Source organism: Diaporthe batatas (assembly GCF_019321695.1).
Source record: "Diaporthe batatas strain CRI 302-4 chromosome Unknown Contig00012, whole genome shotgun sequence".
NCBI lineage: Eukaryota > Fungi > Ascomycota > Sordariomycetes > Diaporthales > Diaporthaceae > Diaporthe > Diaporthe batatas.
In genome coordinates this window covers 1,773,418-1,795,574 of record NW_025408559.1, presented here as the reverse complement: position 1 = coordinate 1,795,574, position 22,157 = coordinate 1,773,418, and the positions used below count along the sequence as shown (strand labels likewise).

Below are 22,157 nucleotides of genomic sequence, written 5' to 3'. Positions count from 1 at the left end.
GACTCCCGTGCCTACCTAGTAGTACCTACCTAGTAGTTCCTACCTGCTGGAGCTCCTCCAAGAAGCTCCGCAGCCTCCTGTCCGTCATGCGGATCAAACTGTGATGCAACAGGGCGATGGCACGCTGCGGCTGGCTCCAGATTGACAGTGACCTCGTCAGCTCGTCTGCGTGATTTCCTCTCTTTTTGTCAAACGCTGGCTCCGGGCCCCCTCCCCCCAAAAGATCCTCCTCATATCAGCACCGTCCAATTACCCAGCCAGCTGTCCCAGCGCATGGGTCGATTGGTCGATTGGTCGCTGCTTCCGGCTTTTGCCCTGGTTCGACGCCCGGGACCTGCGTCTGATCTAGCCTTCCCCGTACAAGCGACTGATATGAAGGGCTTGGCGACTAGCACCTGCAGCCAGTTTAATCTGCCTGCCTGCCTGGTAGCCTGGCAGCCTGGCAGCGCTTGCAACTTCGAGCAGGTTTGTGCTTGATGAGCTCGCGTGTACTCCCGGGGGTTTTCTAAATCCCAGATGTGCGTTCTAGAGTACGTATCTTCTCAGCGTCCAGATTGCCAAGGCGCCACCACCCTATTCAGGGTAAGCAGTCTTAGTCCAATAAATAGAAATAATTCCTTATCTCCTTCCTATCTAATAAAAGGATTTTACTTAATTAAAGGTTTTATATAAATATAATTTATATTATAATAAAATAATTATATAATAGTTTATATTTATATATTTATTTATTTATTAAGTATATTAAATATTAAATTATATATAGTTTTAATAATTTAAAGTATTATTTTAACTTAAAGATTAATTTTAATCTTTTTAACTTTTTTCTCTTATTAATTATATTTATTTATTTAATATTTTTTTATTAAAATATTATTTTTATTAAAAATATATATATTATATATATTATTATATTAAAATAAGCTTTTAAAACTCTTTAATATCTTTATAATTTTAAATATTAACTTTTTTATATAAATTAATACCTATAAAAAGTTTATAAAAAATTTATAATTAATTATATTATTACTTTAATTAATAAATAATAAAAGCTTTTAAACTTTTATATTAAATATTTAAATATATAATTTAATATAAATATAATTAATAATTAAAAATTCTTTTATAATTAATTAATTTAAATATAAATACTCTTATTAATAGGTTTTTTAAAGGGTATAATAAATATATTAAACTAATCTATTTAATTAATAAGTATTTAACTTAAAGGAAAGTTAAAAAAGTTTTAAATAATTAATAATATTATTTTTAATAAACTAAATAAAGTTAGTTTTATATTTATAAATTTTTAAATTAAATATTTATTATAATATTATAATAAATTATACTTTTTTAAAATAGTAAATATATTTATATTATTTAATAATATAATATTATTAAATACTTTTTAATTTAAAGTTTATAATAAAAAGTATTTTAAAAAAATAAAATTTAAATAAAAGAGTTATTAAAAGTATTAATAAAATAATTATTAATTTATAAAGCTTATAATTACTTATAAAATATATAAAAATAAAAATTAATATATAAATATAAATAAATTAAATAAAAAATTTTTAAGTTTTATATTAATATAGTTACTATAAAGTAATAAATAATTAAAAGAATTATTATATAAAGTATTAAATAAAAGATTAAATTATTAATATAAAAGTATTTCTAAAAATAAGGTTAATTTATATATTATATATTTATAAAAGAAAGAGAGTACTTTTTTATATATTAATCTTTTTTAAAAGAAATAAAGAGTTATAAATAAAACTATATATTAATAAGTTATAAAATAATATTTTTTTAATACTATATATTATATTAACTAAAAAATAACTTTTTTATACTATTTTATTATAATAATTATAAATAATAGTATTTTAATATATACTTTTATTAAATAATTAAAAGTATATATTATTATAATTTATTTAAAATAATTAATTAAATATATATTATTATAAATATTAAAATATATTATTATAAATAATTTAATAATTAAATAAAAGAACTTTTAAGCTTTAAATAAAAATTTTAATATAAAAGTAAAGTTATAGCTTTATTAAAAATATTAAAAGTTATTAATTTATTATATTTTAAAAGGAAAAATATAAAAGGTATAAAGTTTAATTAACTCTACTTTATTTTTATAAAGTTATAAAATAAAGCTATTAAATTATATTATAAAGTTATAATAATAGTTCTTTAAAAATTTTAATTTTATTATATTTAAAATTAAATTAAAAGAAGCTACTTAATAATAATAATATCTATTAAGTTAAATAAATATAATTAAATATTTCTATATTTATTTAAATAATAATAACCTTTTTCTTAAAAGCTTTTATAATAATTTTAAAGTTAATAAAATTAAAATAATATATAACTATATTTTTTTATAAAACTTATAAATATATATTAGTTATAAATTTTTAATAATAAGAAAAAGCTAATAGGTTTATAGTAAAATTAAATATTTTATTTTATTTATAATAATAAAACTTTAATTTTTAATTACTTTTAAAATCTTTATAATTATTAATTATAAAGTAATTATATTAAATATATAAAAATAAAAATTTTATTATAAAATAAAGTTTTTTATACCTAAAATTATTAAAAATTATATATTTATTTATTTTTATAAATATTAACTTTTATATATATTTATAAAAGTATATCTTTTAATAATAAAAGCTTCTTTTAAAAATAATTAAATAATTAATTAAAAAGTTATTAATTATAAAAATAATTTAAATATATTAATAAATAATTAAACTTATAAAAATATATTATAAAAAATAATATATAAAATTTATATTAATAAATTTATTTTACTACTTATTACTTTATAAAATAATCTATTAACTACTTACTTTATTAAAATATATAATATTAACCTATATATTTTTATAAAGTTTATTATAATATAAAAGACTTTCTTTAAGTTTATTAAAATAATTATAAAAGTATTTTTATTATACTATTAATTATTTTAATTAACTTTTAATAAATATAAATAAATTTTTATATTAATAAATATATTAAATAATATAATAGTTTATAAGGTAAGTATATTTAACTTAATATAATTATTATTTAAAAACTATATATATAATTCCTTTTAAAAGTAGAGATATTAAATATAATATTAATAATTCTATTTAATAAATTAAAAGGATTATTTAATATATTAATTTTTTATTATTAATAAAATTTATAAATTAATTAATTCTTTTATAAAAGTAACTATTTAATAAATTATTTATAGTTAATAAAGTTAGTAATAAAATTAATAATAAATACTTTTTATATATTTATTTTATTTAATACTTAAAACTTAATAAAACTTTATAATTTATTTTTTTATTAAACTATAATAATTTTATAAAAGACTTTTAATAATATTTATAAAAATCTTTATTAAAATAATTAACTAACTATATTAAAGAATTATTTATATTTAATAAAATTTTATTAAAAATAAGGAATTTAAATTTAATAAAGCTATTCTAAAAATATTAATTAATTTAATATAAACTATTATACTTTAAATAGTAAAAATCTTTATAAAAAGTAATAAATAGATATATTAGGGACCTTTAGTTTAAGTATATTATTTATAAATTCCTTTTATAGGTGGTTTATAGGGGCCACCTTATATCTAGATATAACTAACCTATTTAAGGAATAGGTTGATGGGAAGAGGCAGAAGGGGGGACCCATTAGGGATATAGAGAAGACCGTACTCCCGAGCTCTCCTGGGCGGACCGTCACGGCCGTAGGTATTGTCCTGTCCGACTCAGGTCTGGCTGCAAGTGCAAGTGCAAGTGCAAGTGCAAGTGCAAGTGCCAGTACCATCCATCATCGTACGTGCAATCTGCCGGTGGGGGCACTGTGAATCATTGAACCAGTACAGATGCAGCACAGCATATCTGTTTGCTGGCATCGCAGGTAGGCAAGGGTAGTCCAACCCCATGTTCATGTTGACAGCGAGTGCTGTGTGATCCTGCACGCGCTACTGGTACTCCGTACGGTAGGTACATCATCACAACCAGGCGTTATTACCACGCTTGCCTGTCCTTTTGTTCCTTGTGTCGTAGGCTTGCCGTCCACTTCTGTCTCTTCTGTTTACTCCGTCTCCCCCACCTGTCGGTGTCCTGTCAGTCGTTCCTGCTACGAGTTGTTTGCAAGCCTCCAGGGCTGTTTGTTTCCCTTTGGACTGAAGCGGGTCTGTGACGGACAAAACGGGAAGGAGAAGGAGAAGGACACCCACTCACCTGCCCGTCACTCGAAAACATCAATCACAGCGGTCAGGGAACAGCAGGCCCTTCGTCGGCTCGACTTCTGCGACCTTGCCCTGCCCACCCCGATCAATAAGCTTCGAGTCTGCCACCATTTTTGGTACTCAGTACTCGCATCCATCATCGACGACCAGGTACCATCCTTACGACCCTGACCTTGTGATCATTCAAGCACTCTCACTTGGATACCCGATTTTGGACGGCCGCCATTCCAAATCCGCCATGAGACTCTCTTACGCCTTGTCTCTGGCCCTGCTGGGTGCCGTGCACGCCGCCGTTTCCACAATTTCCGCCCACGGCAACAAGTTCTTCTACGAGAACGGAACTCGTAACGTCCCATCTGACTCTGCCGCCGCAGGAAGCCCCCGCTGACCATGTCGAAACAGAATTCTTCCTCAAGGGCGTTGCCTACCAGCTCACTTCGGACGATCCCCTCCTCGACTCGGAGCAGTGTGCCCGCGATGTAGCCCTGATGCAGGATCTCGGTGTCAACTCTATTCGCGTCTACCACGTTGATGCCGCCAAGGACCACTCCAAGTGCATGTCCACCCTGGCCGATGCTGGCATCTATCTCCTGGTTGACCTTGACACCTTTGATACTTACATACTCCCGGTACGGCCCGAGCCCACTCTTGTCCTTCTTGGCTGAACCTTGGCCGCTGACCCGCACCCCTTTCCGTCTCGCAGACTAGCCCATGGTGGAACCAGACACAGTATGAACGGTTCACCGAGGTTATGGAGTACGTACAAGCCTATTCTTGCTCTCATGCTTCGTCCCATCCGCAATGAGCCATCGCTGGGAGGAACCCGAGGTTGCCCTGACCGAGCTGTTCTGAACTAGGAGCTGACTCGTCGCAGTGAGTTCCAAAAGTATGACAATACTCTTGGCTTCTTCGTCGGCAATGAGGTCATTGCCATGGCCTCGCAGAGCATGGCCGCTCCCTTCATCAAGGCTGCAGCCCGGGACTTGAAGGCATACCGCAATTCCAAGGGCTACCGCAATATCCCCGTCGGATACTCTGCGGCCGACATTGCTGAATTGCGGCCGATGCTGCAGGATTTCCTCACATGCGGCGGAGACCCTTCAGACAGCGTCGATTTCTTCGCACTCAACAGCTACGAGTGGTGCGGCGATGTAGACTTCCAGACGTCCGGCTACGCCAACCTCCAGGCTGGTGCTGCTAACTTCCCCGTCCCTATCTTCTTTTCCGAGACCGGTTGCAATACTGCCCGGCCTCGTACATTCGAGGACCAGGCTGCCATATTTGGAGAGGACATGATTAATGACTGGGTATGTTCCCTCCCCCCTCTGGGTTCAAACGCACACCTATCCACATAAGTGAAACGGAGCTCTTGTTGTCTCTCAACATCAACTTTGGCCTGCCATTCAACCTGACTTGACAGGGCGCGTCCCTGGGTGTCGTTCACGACACGAGTCTGCATGCTGCGAAGAAGGTCCCCAGACCAGCTCGAGTATCTCTTACAAAATCTGGAACATGGCAATAGACGTGATAAAATACTAATTCTTGGCTACAGAGTGGCTCAATAGTTTATGAGTGGATCGAGGAGACGAACGACTACGGTCTGATCTCATACGGACCGCCTGTCCCTGCTACTGCTACCGGTAGCAACATTGCCGACGGCTTCACGCGACAGGGCACCCCGACACCCGTATCTCCGGACTTCTCCAACTTGAAGGCGCAGTGGGCCACGCTCAACCCAACTGGCATCATGAGCTCCGACATGGATACCAAGTCTTTGTCCACGCGACCATGCCCCGCGTCGACCACTGGGTCCTTGGGCTGGCTCCTGAATGGCGACGTTCAACTCCCCACGGTCGGCGAGACCCTCGTCGGAACAACTTATGCGACATCTGAGCCGACCGGATCATCATCCTCGAACGGTGCCACGGATGCCAACTCGACAAGCACGTCTAGCTCTCCAACTTCGAGCTCGGAGAGTCCTGCCAGCTCGACCATGGAGTTCACCAAGATGACTGCGGCACTTTTGGGCCTGCTGATGTCCATTACGCTGATGCTGTGATTGGACATCACGGCGTGCCTGGCGACTGAATGATGAGCGTTGCGAGACACGAGCAAGTGCAACTAGCCCATGAGAGATGGTGCGGAATGAGATGGCGCCGTTGAGGATACGTATTCTCTTCCATCCATAGGCGTTTTGAACGTGACAGAGGGTTGTTGCTCCACCTTCGTCGTAATGGCTCAGTTTCATCAGTGGTAGCAGAGACACTTAATGGTGTTGAAGGCCGATAATGTCAGAGAAAGAACAACATACAGCTAAGGAGATTCTACCCACAGGGAAAGATTATGGCACAGGGTAATCATTGTTCTTGTTTTTGCATCACTAGAGCAGCTGCCTGGTTTTCTACAGTGGACAGTCTAAGCTTCATTACAACTAGAAAATGGAAGCGCACATCACCAGTACCACTTTGCACCATGAAATTAGAGGCTGAAATGTTGGCCCGCTTGTGTGAACGAGAGGGTGCTCAGTCAAGTCCAAGAAACTTCAGTAAGTATGTAGTCACGAGTACTCGGTGTTGGATACTAAAAGGCACTAGGTATCTAGCCAACTCTTCGATCATGGGCATCCCAAAATACGTGTCGTATAATATCCACTATTCATCGTATTAACGCAATGTAGCCTCTTATTTGCAGGTATGTCGAACTGTGTTATAGCCTCAGCCGTTTGCTGAGAAGCCCGCTAAGCCCTTGACCTGTTGATGCGGAGATTCTGAATCGCTTTCAGCCCGCTGTTCAACTCCCACCGCTGCCCGTCCGCCCGGCCACGGTCACTGCCACTACCTTTACTCCAAGAGCTATCCTGGCTTGTCTGTCGCCTGTGACCTCGCTGCCCGACGATGACGGGCATGTCACCGCCGCTTCTTATCCCGAGCTTAGAGGGCGTGCGCCCGCCATCGTAGCCGCCATAGCCGCCATATCCATCCTCACCGCCATAAACGTCGTCTTCGTGTTCATAGAAGCTCGAAGGGTTAGAAGAGGACGCGATCGTCGTCGCCGCGGTCATCTCTGCCGTCGCAAACCCTTCCTCGGGGGTTGACGCCTCATCTATCGTCGTCATGACGCTGTTGCGGCCAGTGCTGGTGGCGCCTCCCCCTCCTGGGCCCTCGCCGCCCGCCACGCCGAGGTGGTCCCAGGCGTCGTACTGGTGGACGCAGTGCGGCTCGGTGATGCCGCACTGCTGCGTGAGGATCTGGTACGTCCGGCGCTGGACGTCAAACGCCGAGGGCCGGTCGGGCGGGTGCGGCGACAGCATGTTGCTGACGACCTGGAGCAGGGGGGTCACGCCCCTGAACACCTCGCCCTTGTCGCCGCTGCCCTCGGCCTTCTTGGACGCCTCCTTGGCCAGCGCCGTGATCCACCCTTCCACCTGGCCCATGTTCTTATGGAACGACGAGTCCAGCACGGCGCCGCCCCGCCCTGCGTTCTTGTGCTTTGCGCTGCGGTGCGACGCGAAGGCGCCCGTCGACCGCTTGAACAGCCCGTGGCTGAGGAGCTCGAGGATCACGCAGCCCATGGAGAAGATGTCTGCCGCCTGCGGGTCGAGACGCGGGGCCGGTGCTGCTGCTGCTATTGCTGGCGGTGCCGACCTGGTGGTGTGCTCGGTGTGGCCGCTCTTGCCGCTGCGGATGGAGGGGGCACCGGAGCGGGACGAGGACGGGGCCGTGGCCTTGATCCGCGGTGCTGTCGGGGACTTGGCTGATTTGGACGCCCACCGCTCCGGCGCGGCGTAGTCGTACGCCTCCTTGTCAAAGAAGACACCGCCCTGGCCCGAGGGCGCGTCGGGGCTGAGGCGGGAGAACCCGGACAGGAGGATGTGGTTGTCCTGGGTGAAGAGGACGGTGGAGGGCTTGATGTTTGCGATCCACCGGCCCCTGCTGTGCACGTAGCAGACGGTGTCGACGAGGCACTGGATCCAGTCCAGCACCAGCCTCCGCTTGGCCGTCTTGTCGACGTTCTTTATCGACTGGGGCGTGTTGGTCAGGTACACGGCGAGCTTGTACTCGCTGACTGGTGTGAAGAGGACGTATGCGAACCCCTGGTGGATGTATGACGCCCAGTATGACACGAGGTGGTCGTTTTGGAGGTCCCTCATGGTGCTTATCTCGAACATGAGGTCCTCGCGTGATAGGCACCCTTGGTCATGTCCTACGGGGAACCGACGCCTGCAGAAGACCTCGCCGGGGACATTGGGGAGTCCAACCCTGTCTATGTCGTTGCTCTGTATCAGCCCCGGCCGCCTATCATACACGTCGAGGGGCACGATCTCCTCGTCCTGATAATCAATGTGCTCGCCCTTGCGGAGTGGCCGGAGCAGATAGTGAAACTGCCGGTCATAGAACCTTCGCTCGGACTTGACGTCCTTGGTGGCGGTCAGGCAGAGCCTCTCAACCTGGTCCAGGGCGATGGGCAGGTCGACATCCTCCCAGGAGTCGTCAATGACACCAAATATCTGGTCCGGGACCCCTAGGTCGACGAGGATAAGGAACAGCCGCTTCGCGTGGCCCTCTATCCAATCCCAGTACGTGCAGTTGGTGAGGCCATCGCCAAAGGCCAGGGGCTTATCCAGGCGTTCTATCTCGTCCGGCAGGAGATGTGAGTGGACGAACTGCCTCGTCACGGTCTTCTCGATGCGTACTGTGTCGAACCGCATGACTCGATCCATGGCGGGACTGCTATACACCCCCCAAGCGCGTTTCTACCGGTAGCGTAGGGCTGAACAATAGGAACATGGGTATTAATACCCGCCTCGTTGTCACATCTGAGGAGGAGAATATGGGGCAGGTAGAAACCACAAGCAGGCGAGGAACATGGGAGGAAAGGTTTAGAGTAGTATTTCGGGTGGAGAGCGAAAGAACACAGCCTTCCTGTGCGAGGTCTGCTGGTCAGTCAGTCAGCAACCTGCGTGTGTGTGTGTGTGTGTGAGCGTGTGAGCCTCGTTCTTTTTGTATATGTGACCGGCAAGAATATTCAGCACGCCCCTGATAACGAATCGGGTGTCATGCAAGCAACAGCATGCGAGATCCTCAGGCCCACCGGTACAGACAGACCCAGCTGAATGCGCAGATCCGGGGAGGACAAGAACAAAGACCCAGGGGGCCGGGTGCCAGATTGCTGGAACCCGAGGCTCAAGGGAGGAGATTGGCACCGGGGCTGGCCCTCGTCCTGCTTCTTCTTCTGCTTGTCACGCACAGTAGGCAGAGGGATGCCGAATCTCTTGGATCTGACATGTTGGTGGAGACGGCAAACTCCTATTACTACTGGGACTCGGGCAGGAGAGTTACGTTGAACGGGCTTGGGGGGGGGGTGAGCAAGGATGAGACAGATTGATTGGGACAGGCCTGTGAAAGCTTGACGTCGGCTGCTGTGGACGTAGGACGAGGCCGCATAGCAGTTCGGGCGGGACCTCGGGAGGGCTCCACCCAGCGAATGAGTGGGCCGGACTGTCTTCTAAGCTGCCATGCGGGCAAGGGTAGTATTCCATCAGTGGAGGCAGGGCAATGGTCGTAGATAAGGAGATCGACCTCTAGGCCTCTCGGCCTCTCAGGCAGTCGGGTCAAGTTGGCTTGTCTGTGTACTTTTACCAACCGAATCCTTACTACATAGTATTAGCCCTTTATCACCGTTTCCATCAGAGTGGGACCTATTGACCTTGGGTCGTGTTCGTGCGGGATGCCGGGGCACTATGTATCCTCCTATACAGCAGCCACGGGTATGAGGCGTGGAGGCCTGGCTCTGCTGGGTTTCGCAGTCCACTTGGCGACGAACCTTATCCTTTCCGAGGTATAATTTACTGTGTACAGTGCTGTACTTAAAAGTACTCCGTGCTGTGGTGTGTGGTTCTCGTTTCGCCCCACGACATGTACCACAGCGCCGGCAACAACTGAGAGGATACATCCTCAGGGGTCCGGGCCCTGCACTTTGCTTTTCCCGCTTACCTGGTCTTCCGATGGTGGTGTGTGTTCTGCCTGCCTGCCAGCCTGCATGCATGCATGTGAGAATGTCGGTGGCCAAGCCTGGCCTTGGTGGGGGTCACTTGCATGCAGGAGGTGGTAAATGCCCGCGTGGTTATCAAGGCCCTCTTTTCACGCTCATGTATAACTGTGGACAGTATAACTAGATAGCATAATGTAGTACTCCACGATCTGAGTTCGATCGCATATGCCACGTTGCGAGGGAGACGACTTCTCGGTTCGGTTACATGGGATACGAGGTCGGCTGCTTGGCCAGAACGATCGTGGCCTGTTGCATCGATTTCCGGCACAAATAATTTCTCAATCTAGACGCTAAACCAATACCCAGCATTCTCATTTCAGAAACCATTTCTGTTCGGTGTGTATCAAACTGTCCCCTTTCCACTCGCTTGGCATGTTGTTTTTCGGTGTCGAATAACAGACAGAGCTGGTGCTTCGATCTGCGCTTTGTGAACCCGTGCTTGACATGCTAGATGAGGCGCACGCTGCAGTTCTTTTATGCGTCTGCGAACTTTTATGTCTCTCCGGGACAAGCCAAGCCAGCCGACTGGAAAGCGCATATGCTTCTTCACCCTTTGCTTACCAAGTACAACCCTGGGCCCGGAGAGCAATTGGCTGGCGTTCATCTCTTCTCGGGATGCCCAAGCTGGACGAGCGGGTGGTGACGATAAGGTACCCCAGTCTCACCTATAGCGAAGTGCTGCTATAAACATGGTATAGTGATGACCCGGGACAAGGCGAGCAGTATAGGTGACAGTTGTCTAGATTATGAGATGTTCTACCCCTCGTTATTGAGTATATTGTATCATACGTTCTGGCCGCATAGAAAGCTTATAAGCCGGCTATTATGCTTTCTTGCCCTAGCAGCCTCTTGGGCCTTTGGACCGGGCTCAGGTTCGGCACTTGTCCAGTCATATCAGGCTTCCGTTCTTCTCATGAAGCTCATTACCCTTGCGGCCGATGAAGTTCTGCATCGCCGTGTCGACACCAGCCAACCTCCTCACAACGGTCTGCAGGCTCAGCGGCAGCACGTTATACCAGTCCATCATCCTCGCGTAGAGCGGCGCGCTGATAAACTCGGCCTTGCCGTTGTCGATGGCGCTGATGATCTCCTTGGCGATGTCCACGGGCTCGACCACGGGCGCCAGGAACGAGTTGGGCGTCTGCACGCCGTAGAAGAGCGGCGTGCTGAGCTGGCCGGGGGTCACCAGGACGGTCCGGACGCTCGGGTGCGACTGCTTCAGCTCGGCCGTCAGGGACTTGTGCAGCGCGATCAGGCCGGCCTTGGCGGCCGCGTAGTCGGTGAGCTGCGCCGCACCGACCTGCCCGATCACGCTGGAGATGGTGACGACGGTGCCGCCGGTCTGGCTGCGGGTGATGGCGGGCAGGAAGGTCTTGAGGGTGTAGAAGCACGAGAGCAGGTTCGTGCTGAGGCTCTTGTCGATCTCGGCCATGTCCATGTCTAGGAGTCGCTTGCCCACCACCACGGCTGCGTTGTTGATCAGGACTGTGGGCGGGCCGAGCTGCGAAAGGGTCAGTCACTAGCCCAGCCGGGTCGATCAGGTAGGCAGGAAGGGGGTGCTCACATCTTGCTCGATCTGCTTGGCAACACGCGCAAGCTGCTCCTTGTCCGTGACGTCGCACTTGTAGTGCGTGACGCCCCTGGCCTCCCCGTTCTCGAGGTCCCTCACATCCAACACTGCCACAGAAGCGCCGCGCATGCCATACACCTCTGCGACGAGAAGGCCAAGACCGCTCGCGCCGCCAGTGATGACAATGACCTCGTCCTCGAGGTTAACGTCGCGAGGGAGGCCGAATGCCACGCGCTTGTTGATCTCGCCCAGCATCCACCAGATGGTTATGGCCCACGCATACCATATCGAGACCTGCATCGGGGTCTTGTCCCAGTCCATGTGCTCGGCGCGAAAGCACAGCGGTATCATCCATGCGACGAATGGATGGAAGAAGGTCACGTTCAGGACCTTGAGAAACAGGTCGATGGAGAATGGGGCGAACCATGAGTCCCGCTGTGGTGGGCGGTCAAAGCCGCCGACTGAGGCCATGTTGGAGGTTCGGGGTGCGAATATCCTGCGACTGAAGTCTGCGATGATGCGCCGGGTGAGGTTTGGGTCGCTGGTGACACCTGTTGAAAACGCGGGAGAGGATGGAGTCAGTACCTAGAAAGACTTGCTACGAGAATGTCGAGTTCGTTCGAGTTCAAAAGAAGAAAAAAAAAAGTGTCCGGAAAGAATGGGCTACTTGCGACAGTGGACAAGTTCCCCTTGACGCAGATTCACATGTTGAAACAATAGGCTGGCCCCAGCGGGTGTCAGCTCGGACCCCTGATGATGATGCCCCCCCCCCCGCCCCAGGGAGCTCAAGCTCACCCCTGCGGCCGGCCCACTGGCTCGAACGGCCGACCGGCTGACGGGTCACTTTCGGCAGGGCCCGATCCTGAGCATCGCGTGCGGCCCAGCTGGTCCTCCTACTCGCGACTCGTCAGTACAGTGGCTGAGTTGCTCTTGATGCGGGTGGTTGCTGTGTGTGACTGTTCCTATTTTGTAGACTTATGGCAGACTTGGCCTGGTAATATCACCTCCTATGACATCGACCACATGTCTACTTTTGTGACCATTTCTGTCGGCCTCATCCCAGGTCAGCCAACCAGGTATCATGATTTTCCCGCCTAACGCCTTGCAATGCATGTTAAACCCCCCTGACCACGTAGTCTTTGCACGTCACGGCCTATTTACTTCTCCCGGGCCAGGATCATCTTCTCCCGCTCGCTTCGGCGCTTCTCGAATTGCTTCTTGCTGTGCTTCCTCTCATTCTCCTCGCGCCTCTTAATCGACTTCAACTCCTCATTCTTGATCTCGCCAGCCTTCTTGACAATCTGAGGAATATGTCTGTGGCGTTTGATACGCCGAATCTCGGGCCTGGGTTTTGAGAGTTAGCCAGTGTCACAAGTATGGCCGGTGATCCAGTTGACACCTAGAACTACTCTGCCAGTGATGCTCAGGGCTGGCTGAAGCCCAGGGGCTCAAGCGCAACCTGCAGCCGTACCCCGTATCTCAAGGTGCCGATGGTGGCAACGGGAGTGAAATGTGAGAAGAGCCACCACTTACATGTGCGAAAAGCGCTCCACCAATTTCGAGTTGTATTCCTCAGCCTGTCGTTGTCTCGCAGACTTTACGCCCTCCCGCTTTGAAGCATTCGCCCGCCACAGCCTGATGTTGCCGTCATCGGATCCGGAGATCAGGTACTTGCCATCTGGCGTCCACTTCGTAGCGAACACACGTTGCATTCTCTTGGTGTGGTAAATATCGCGTGAATGCCCTTGGTCGCGAGCGAAAATCCTGATCGTCCTGTCGTATGACGCTGTCACGAGCTCTTCACCAGTCGGCGAGAATTCTACGTCCATCGCAGCCTGGGTGTATCGTCAGAGGACATGCGCCAAGAGTTTTGCGCCTTTGCAGAGCCAAGCTGACCAGGCCAGAGGGAATTTGACTTACAGCAACATGTCCCTTGAGCACATTGAGCGCCCTGTCAAACTTCCGCACGTCAAACACATAGCAATTATGGTCCTCATTTGCCACAGCAAGGTTGAACGCCTCCATTGGATTCCACGACAGCGCGTTCGAAGCCAATGTCAAGACGGTCTTGACCACTGGCGTCGAGAGTCGCACATCCCAGATCACTATCGACCTGTCGGAAGCAGTTGATGCTACTACCGACTGCTCCACCTGGTTGAACTTGACTGCATTTATTGTGTCCGTCGCGTTGGGCCAGCTGTACTCTTCAGGCGCGCCCGAGATCTTCTCGAGGTCATAGATCTGAATCTTGCTGCCCGATGCGGCGGCGAAAGCATTCTTAGACCTGTGGTGGCTGAGCGAAGTGAAAGCGCTGGCACCAGTGAAAGTCGTGAGAGGTTCGGAGTCGGCGGCGTTGGAGGGGTCGAAGAGATGGATCTTCCGGTCGGTCCCGCAAGTGAGTAGCTTCTGGTCCTTCGTCCAAGCCAGACCCTTCACAATGTTCGTATGCGCATTTACATGCCACCGCTGCTCTCGGCTTTCCATGTCCCAGACCTTGACCACGCCGTCACCTGAGCCGCTTGCCAGCATGTTGAGGGAGTTGGGGTCCTTGGCGAGCTGGTAGACTCCGTCCACGTGGCCTTGCCCAAGCTGGCAGATAAAGGGCTGCGCAAACATCCTCTCCATCTTGACGGCGTTGAGAGCGCGCTTGTATTCTCTGGCTCGCTCGAACGGGTGGACGGCGGCTTCCATGTTTTTCGGCTGCTTGGCCACATCCGAGCCGGCTGGCTGGACAGCCGCTATCGACCGGCTGAGGGCCTTGATTTTCATGGTTGCTCGTTTCTGGGGTCGGACGCGAATCGAAATGTCAGGAAGGCTCCAATCCAGTTCTAGGGAAAAAGTTGAAATGGATGGAGCGACGGGCTAAAAGACGGCATTGGCGATAAGCGATAAGAGATCGAGCCCAGCCAGGGTAGGACCCACCTTGCACCAGGTACCTAAGTACCTAAGATGTACTGACGGCCGGCACGTAATAGGTTGGTTTACTGCAGCGGCGGGCAGGTTTGCGCGTGCATACGGCAACCTGGACGGAGCTCTAGGTTCAGCAACCAGGAGGCTGACTTGTGCCGCCTTCAACTCTCAACGCCAACAACAACAGCCCCCAATCGATCTGCTCACAACCGCAACTTTCTTCCGACCAACAAACTTAAACCCGACTTTTACCTTTCCACTACTACCGAAAGGCAACAAGACCTCCTTCAGACATTAGCGAGACACAATGGCGCAGGGAGATTCGGAGAGAGTGCGGGAGGCGCAGAAGGTCGCTTCCAGTGATCCCAAGAAGGCTGAGCAGATCTACAAGGACATCGTCTCAAAGCCACCATCCCTCACCGATGCTGCGATTCGGGAATACGAGACTGCACTGATCAGCCTGGGCGAGCTGTACCGAGACCAAAAGTCAGCCGTTATTGCACACTTGCTCATCACGACGGAATCAGGTCGCTGACGCTGGGAGCAGAAACACCCAGGAGCTGGTTGAGCTCGTGACCAAGAGCCGTACCGTTCTCTCATCATTTGCCAAGGCAAAGACTGCGAAGCTAGGTACGTGCCTTGATGGGCTGTCACGGACCCGTTTGATTGAACATCGATCGCTAATGCTCGTGCCTGTGCAAAAGTCCGCCAGCTCCTTGACCTCTTCCACGACATTCCCGACACAAACGAAATCCAGATCTCTACCACCAAGTCATGTATAGACTGGGCAACATCGGAGCGCCGAGGCTTCCTCCGACAGAACCTTGAGACCCGTCTCGTCACCCTGTATATGGCCAAACAATCCTACTATGACGCACTCACCCTGATCAACAACCTGCTCCGCGAGCTGAAGCGGTTGGACGACAAGCTGGTGCTCGTCGAGGTCCAGCTCCTCGAGTCGAGGGTGTATCACGCGCTTGGGAACATCGCCAAGGCCCGCGCGGCCCTGACAAGCGCACGCACATCCGCCGCCTCCGTCTACACCCCGCCCTTGCTCCAAGCCAACCTGGACATGCAGGCGGGTATGCTCCACGCCGAGGACAAGGACTTCACCACCGCGTACTCGTACTTCATCGAGGCCCTGGACGGGTACTCCCAGCTGGACGAGACGGTCAAGGCGACGGCAGCCCTGCAGTACATGCTGCTCTGCAAGGTGATGCTGAACCAGGTGGACGACGTCAATCAGCTCATGAGCTCCAAGCAGGCGACCAAGTACGCGACCAAGTCGCTCGAGGCGATGAAGGCCATCGCGCGCGCGCACTCGAACCGGTCGCTGGACGAGTACGAGAGCGTGCTCGGCTCATACCAGCGCGAGCTGGGCAGCGACACCTTCATACGGGGCCACCTGCGAAGGCTGTACGACGCCATGTTGGAGCAGAACCTCATCAAGGTGATCGAGCCGTTCTCGCGCGTCGAGATCGACCACGTCGCCAAGATGGTCAAGCTCAGCCCCGTCCAGGTAGAGGAGAAGCTGTCGCAGATGATCTTGGACAAGGTCATTATTGGCGTGCTGGACCAGGGTGCTGGGTGCCTCATCATCTTCGACGAGACACACAGGGATGAGGCGTACGATTCCGCTCTGGCGACCATTGAGAAGCTCAGCAATGTGGTCGATGTGCTCTACACGAACCAGGCGTCGATGCTGGAGTGAATGGACAGATTTTGGGCTTGATTGTAATATTAACATGATAGAGTATCACCGGCGATAAGACACTCATGGCTGACCATCGTTACGTATATTCGTCTTCTGCATGGTATCAAAAAGTTGTTGGCCAAAGTAAACCCAAGACGCCGATTGCCACCGTCCCTATACAATCTGATGCTATTTGTAGGCTTGGCTTGTTTTCCAAACCGGGTATCCTGCATATTCCCGTAACATGAATTTCCACCACTCCGTCCTGGACAGGACGTTCGAGCGGCTATGCAACCATCAACCACTTATGCTCATCATCATCAAAAATCCAAAGTACAAATACAAGACAAAGGAAAATTGAACGAATCACCGCCTCTTCGGCACCAGCCCGGACCTCCTCCGCTCCTCGCCCACAATGAGGGAGAAGAGCCGCTTAGCAAGCGCGTCCTCGGGCCACCCGCCGACCTCTTTCTTAAATGCGTCGACAATGTCCAGGTGCCACTGCTCCAGCGCCATCCTCTCGCCCTGAGACGTGACCATCTTGCCGAGCAGCGAGCTCGACGCGCGCTTCTTCGGCGAGGTCATTACGGCGTCGCTGTGCCGCAGCTGGAAGTCAAGGGCGTTGCGCCGGTATGCCTGTAGAAGCCCGTCCATCAGCAGCCAGTGTCTCTTAGACCACTTGGTTTGCGAGAGCGGAGAGTCGGCCGGCCCTTCCTGCTGCCGCTGTGGGGTGGTGCCCATATGCCTGTGGCGAGGGGAGGAGTGTATGTAGGATTTGAGCGCCGATACCTGGTTCTCCTTCCCTCGGGGAGACCGGCGAGGCGAGAGGGTAGGAGGGAGGCCCAAGGTTGTGGTCGGATTCTTGCCCTGAGGTCTAGCCTGTGCTTGGCCTTGTGCCATCGGGGAGAGAGTGCTGCTCGTGAATTCCACAACGCGTCCAGGCGTCTTCGGTTTCAAGGGAGATCTTAGGCAAGATTTCGACGGCGACATAGCCCGACCTGGGAGCGGCTTCAGCGTGGGGGCCTCAAATGAGGACTCGTCGGGATCCCCAGGGGTGCTAGGTCGCTCGATAGCCTCTGGAGAACTCGGCTGGGTGTCGCTTATGGGATCTGAGACATGCAGACGTTCCGTCGGTGCCCTGGACGATGACACTTCCCAGTTTTCAAATAAAGCTGCATCGTTCTGGCTGGGGTGGGGAGCAAGACGCTGCTGTGGGAGACGGGGCCGTTCTGGGGTGGACTCGGACGACAAGTGACCCGCACCGTCTCGTTCAAAGGCCTGGTCAGTCGCCCGGGTTGGTGTAGGTAGCTCGTCTGAGAACCGACTGTCCGACGACGGCTGAATGTGAGGCGGGCTCTGGGGAACATCAGCGTCGTGTAGTGTTGCTGGCCAAGTAACGTGAGGGGCACGGCTCTCAGTTGTAGTCTGAGCCATGGATTTAGCTTTCAGCGCTGTCCTGGCCCTTCGTTCCCGCTCTATGAAGTTGGGTGATGAGGAGAAGAAGTCCGACAGATCCACTCTCTTCGGCCGCTGTTGTTGCTCTGGTGTGGGCTTCTTGGCGGATGGTTGGGTATCAGTACCACTATGCAGATCAAGAAGAGAGTAGTCCTCGAGATTCTCATGCACAACGCGAGAGCCCCCACGTATGGACTGCTTGAAAGCCGGGCTCCTGCCAGGTGGCAAGGTCTGTGAGATGGTACTTCGTGTCCCCCAATCAATAGAAAGCCCGCTTCTAGCAAAAGCGTTGAATGATTCGTTGATCGATTCGGTCGCCCGCTTCTGAGCTGTCGGGGAGGAAGCCGTCCTGTCTGCTTCAATGGCCCAAATATCATCATCAGATCCATCCCCATCAAGTGGCTCCTCGTCAATCTGCATAGCGTCTTTATTCGGTTGCGCCTGGATCTCCACTCCTTGAGTTACTTCATAATGAAGCTGTGGATACTGCCCGCGTTCGGTTTCCGGTGCTTGATCTTCAATTGGCTGAAGAAGAGTATCATCGGTCCGTGGCTCTTCTGGGAGGCGGTCTGCACTCGTTGCTTCTGGCCGTTCGTCTGCTGCCCCGTCACTTCCACCAAGTTCACTAACATGATATCCACCAGGAGTGACCTCTGAGCCAAACAGACCGGGCTTGTGCGACCTCTCGCCTCTCCAATTGCTGCTCAGGCCTCGAGGCGCTGGGTCTCCTGACAAACTCCTGTCATCGACTTCACCTAACGTCGCTCTTGCGACGCTGGCCTTGCTGCTATGCACACTGCCTTCACGTGAAGCTTGCCTAATGCGTTCCATGAAAGCCGAGTTGCGACCGCTTCCGCCTCGGTCCTTGCTTGGGGATGACGGCCCAAACGGGTCCTCCCAAGTTTGCGTGACGTTTACCTGTGGAGATGTGATTTTCTTTGTTCCTTCCGTGACTAGGCTTCGCAAATGGCTGAGCGAGAAAAGGGATTGAGTCCAGGTGGGTTTCGGCGATTCCGGGGGCGCTGGAGGATTTTGCAATGTGGTGTTGGAAGACGTATCCCTGTGCTGAGGCTCTTCGTCCGAGGGCGCATCCAGGCTAGATTTTCGAACGGAACCTTTGAAAGGGCTTCCCAAAACACTGCTTCTAGCAGAAGGCGAGGGAGGGTCAGACAAGATATTTTGCAGTCTCTCCCCGACGCGCACGATCGGGGAGAGGAATGGCCGAGAGCCCACTGAGTGGGACGGGAAAGCTGCAACATTCGGCTCCCTAGCTTGCACGGGCTGCAGATGAATCGAAGGCGGTCGGTTGGTAGGTGTGTCTGAGCTTCGGCGCGAGTCTTGCATTGGTTGTACCTCTTCTCGGTCGAAGGCTGTGATTTCTGGTGGGGAAGATCCTATCTCTTCGTCACTGTTGACAAACACGTTCTGCTCTTCATGAGGCTGATTCGTCGCGGGAATGCTTTGGTTGCTGGAAGAAATCGGCTCATCTGGAGGTGTCAACAAACGGTTGGAGTCTGAACGAGAGCGATTGGGATGGGGTTGCGAACCCTTCTGCGTGGACTGGCTAGGTTGTCTCCCGGACTGGGCGATGCGTGAGGCAGAGTGCTGGAGGAAGTTGTCATCCTCGGCACGGCTGGGCTCAGGATGGTCGCGCGGGGACTGAGGGTTCTCGGAAATTTCGTTGTCCTGTGAGTCGGCTGGGATGGTTTCTTGACTGTGGACCGACTCCGGAGCCGGTTTCCGGGCAGCTATGACGGCCATGCTAAGTTCATCCTCGCTGGGACTTGTAGATTGTGGCACCTCTTCAGGGTCCACAGCAGCGAAGACTTCTTCTGGGATGTCGGAGAAGGAATCATCGTCAGCATCCAGCTCGTCCGAGCTCACCCCGTCGGCATTGTTGTAACGGATCGGCTGAGCTGTGGATCGTGTGTTCTCTTGCAAGGATACCATTTCGATGTGCTCGAGTGAATCAACAGCCCTCGGAGTTTGTGAGGTTCCAGCAGTCCGTCTCGCTCGCGGCTCTCGAATAGGGCTGCTGTCCTTGGGAAGACTCTGTTTCTTTTCAGTTGAGCCGTTATGCACAGTGCCTGCCGGAGCCTCAAGTGGTGTCTGCTCCCGCGATCCAAGCAAGTCGATGTCATCGTTCTCTTCGTCTGTCGCATCCATATATCCCAGTGACTCCAGCGTCTTGTTGATGAGCAGGCTTGTCGCCTCCCCTATCTCGGGAAGATCCGATGTCGGCGCGCCCCTGTTACCTTGGAATGAGGGCATCGTCTCAATACCAATCATGGTGAATGTGTCAGGGTCTACCGTATTGTCTGTAGCGTCTTCACTCCTGGCTGGTCGGAAGCTGTGATGTGACTCGGCCTCACTTCCATCATCGACGTCCATCATTGGAGGGTAGTCGTCCGACTCTCCTGGTAGACGTCCTTGATCCTCAAGCTCCAGGGGTTCCTGTCTAATGTTTTGCGGTGCCTTGGGAGTCGCTTCGCTATGGTGCGATTGTAAATCGCTCTCATCATCACGGTCCATCATGGGTGCATAATCATCTGACTCGCCGGGCAGAGGCCCTTGATCTTCCAGCTCCAGTGTCATGCGTTGTTCCAGTGCGTTGAAAGGTGCAGGTCCGTCATGAAGTGAGTTCACATCGCTCCTGTCGTCGAAGTCCATCATGGGAGCGTAGTCATCCGACTGGGCTGGGAGCGGACCCTCGTCTCCCAGATGCTGATTTTGCTCCTCGAATTGGCCTTCATCAAAGGGCTCGAAGCAGTCTATCGCCTGTTCTACAGTTGAAGAAGGGCGCGCATCGCTGGGCGGGTCTGATAACTGGGCCAGAAAAGGGTCCTCCTCGTCAGCCTCTTCCGGGCCTGCAGCAGCTCCATCCTCATTGACTTCCCCTGGCGAAGCTTGCTCGATGTTGTCATTTATAGGTTGCGGAGAGTGTCTACTGTAGCTCTCAGGTGGAGCTATGTCGATGCCAGCGGCGGTAAGCTCGTCGGTGTCATCCGCCTGGATAGACTTTTGACGTTTCCGACCCGGTTTCTTAGTTTTTGAAGCCTCTGACGGGGCGGGGCTGCCCTCATCCGATGGCGCGATCTCCGCCTTGCGCTTGGGCGGCCTTCCTCTCCTGGGTGTTGGTTTTTCCACCGTGGCGGGTGCTTCTGATTGCAGGGCATCACTGCTGGCCACGGATGTGCTGGCAACGGATGTGCCTCGTGGTCTTCCCCGCTTGGGTGTTGGTGTTCCTTTCTTCTTCCTCTTGGCGGCTGCCGTCGCTGGCGTGCCTGGTCGTACAGACGACCGCCTGCGCCGTCGTGGGGTTGGGTCGGCTTCATCGTCGGTCAAGCCTCTGAGTGGCACGGTGGTTGTGGTGGTTCGCGGTGCCCGACGCGGGCTCGGCTGGGGGGTGGGTGACCCAAACAAACGTCGCCTCACGTTGGGGCCTCCGACACTGCCACGGCCAGGCTTTGTTATGGGATTGCCATCCGGGCCCGCCTCGACGGTGACGTAGATTGTCTGAGGGGTGATCTCGTTGCCAACATCGAGGGCGAACATGCGCTTCCTAGGCGAGGTTCCTGGGATGGCAGAGAATCGAGACGAGGCAGCGCTCTGAAAAGGGCGACGCGTGGTGGACGGAGGAGGTGGCGCGGCGGACCCGGGCGGGATGACTATCGACTCGTCGCCCAAAGGGTCGGGCGACGAGGGTAACTCGATTTCGAAGCCCGACATTTCGGCGAAATCTCGATATGATCGCCGGCGATGTCTCGACATGCAATGCGCATTTGGAAGGTCGACGGGAGGGAAAAGATAGCAAATAAAGAAGGGGTCTCGGTGGCTTCGCAATTATGACGCGTTTGTTTCCACGGAGACGGTGCGAATGGACGTGGAAGTGGACGTGGGCGTGGGCACGAGCGCAGACAAGAGCGTGTATGAGCTGCAAGTAAAGTAAGGCTCACGAATTCACGGGACTGAAAGCTCGTGCCAGGCGGGCCAGGCCTTGTTTACACCCCCTCTACCGCATTGGGCTCGGCTGCGCTGGTTGCCAGGGGGCCACATTTTCTGGCCCTGCCCACGGCAGGGTTTCCACCTTGGACTCTGGTCGCAAACGGAAACCCGCGGCGGCTACCCACGTTCTGCCCCGCTTTTACCTGGGTACCTAAATAGTAGGCACATTAGAA

General features: G+C 50.0%; 6 protein-coding genes across 6 annotated transcripts; 2 read left to right on the top strand and 4 right to left on the bottom strand.

Annotated features, from left to right (window-relative positions):
* Window positions 1-3,825: 3,825 nt before the first annotated feature.
* KVR01_009762 (uncharacterized protein) lies at window positions 3,826-6,759 on the top strand. The gene is made up of 5 exons (XM_044784176.1): window positions 3,826-4,644; window positions 4,703-4,929; window positions 5,004-5,056; window positions 5,175-5,607; window positions 5,853-6,759. Exons 1-5 carry the CDS (start codon window positions 4,539-4,541, stop codon window positions 6,357-6,359), a joined length of 1,326 nt encoding a protein of 441 aa, XP_044641010.1. The 5' UTR covers window positions 3,826-4,538; the 3' UTR covers window positions 6,360-6,759.
* A 115-nt stretch (window positions 6,760-6,874) lies between these two features.
* Window positions 6,875-9,672, bottom strand: KVR01_010032 (uncharacterized protein). The gene has a single exon (XM_044782228.1). It carries the CDS (start codon window positions 9,018-9,020, stop codon window positions 7,038-7,040), a length of 1,983 nt encoding a protein of 660 aa, XP_044641280.1. The 5' UTR covers window positions 9,021-9,672; the 3' UTR covers window positions 6,875-7,037.
* Window positions 9,673-11,074: 1,402 nt separating this feature from the next.
* On the bottom strand, window positions 11,075-12,616 carry KVR01_010126 (uncharacterized protein). The gene is made up of 2 exons (XM_044791519.1): window positions 11,916-12,616; window positions 11,075-11,852 (listed from the first exon to the last, which is right to left on the bottom strand). The coding sequence occupies exons 1-2, from the start codon at window positions 12,390-12,392 to the stop codon at window positions 11,241-11,243; spliced, it is 1,089 nt and encodes a 362-aa protein (XP_044641374.1). The 5' UTR covers window positions 12,393-12,616; the 3' UTR covers window positions 11,075-11,240.
* Window positions 12,617-13,078: 462 nt separating this feature from the next.
* On the bottom strand, window positions 13,079-14,690 carry KVR01_010033 (rRNA-processing protein SOF1; the record flags this gene model as incomplete). The annotated part of the gene is made up of 3 exons (XM_044788533.1): window positions 13,079-13,265; window positions 13,455-13,756; window positions 13,842-14,690. 3 exons carry the CDS (start codon window positions 14,688-14,690, stop codon window positions 13,079-13,081), a joined length of 1,338 nt encoding a protein of 445 aa, XP_044641281.1.
* A 448-nt stretch (window positions 14,691-15,138) lies between these two features.
* Window positions 15,139-16,542, top strand: KVR01_009799 (proteasome regulatory particle lid subunit RPN6; the record flags this gene model as incomplete). Its single annotated transcript, XM_044782559.1, has 3 exons — window positions 15,139-15,317; window positions 15,379-15,461; window positions 15,536-16,542. 3 exons carry the CDS (start codon window positions 15,139-15,141, stop codon window positions 16,540-16,542), a joined length of 1,269 nt encoding a protein of 422 aa, XP_044641047.1.
* A 107-nt stretch (window positions 16,543-16,649) lies between these two features.
* KVR01_009655 (uncharacterized protein) lies at window positions 16,650-21,907 on the bottom strand. Its single transcript, XM_044784507.1, has 2 exons — window positions 19,527-21,907; window positions 16,650-19,466 (listed from the first exon to the last, which is right to left on the bottom strand). Exons 1-2 carry the CDS (start codon window positions 21,748-21,750, stop codon window positions 16,891-16,893), a joined length of 4,800 nt encoding a protein of 1,599 aa, XP_044640903.1. The 5' UTR covers window positions 21,751-21,907; the 3' UTR covers window positions 16,650-16,890.
* Window positions 21,908-22,157: the final 250 nt, after the last annotated feature.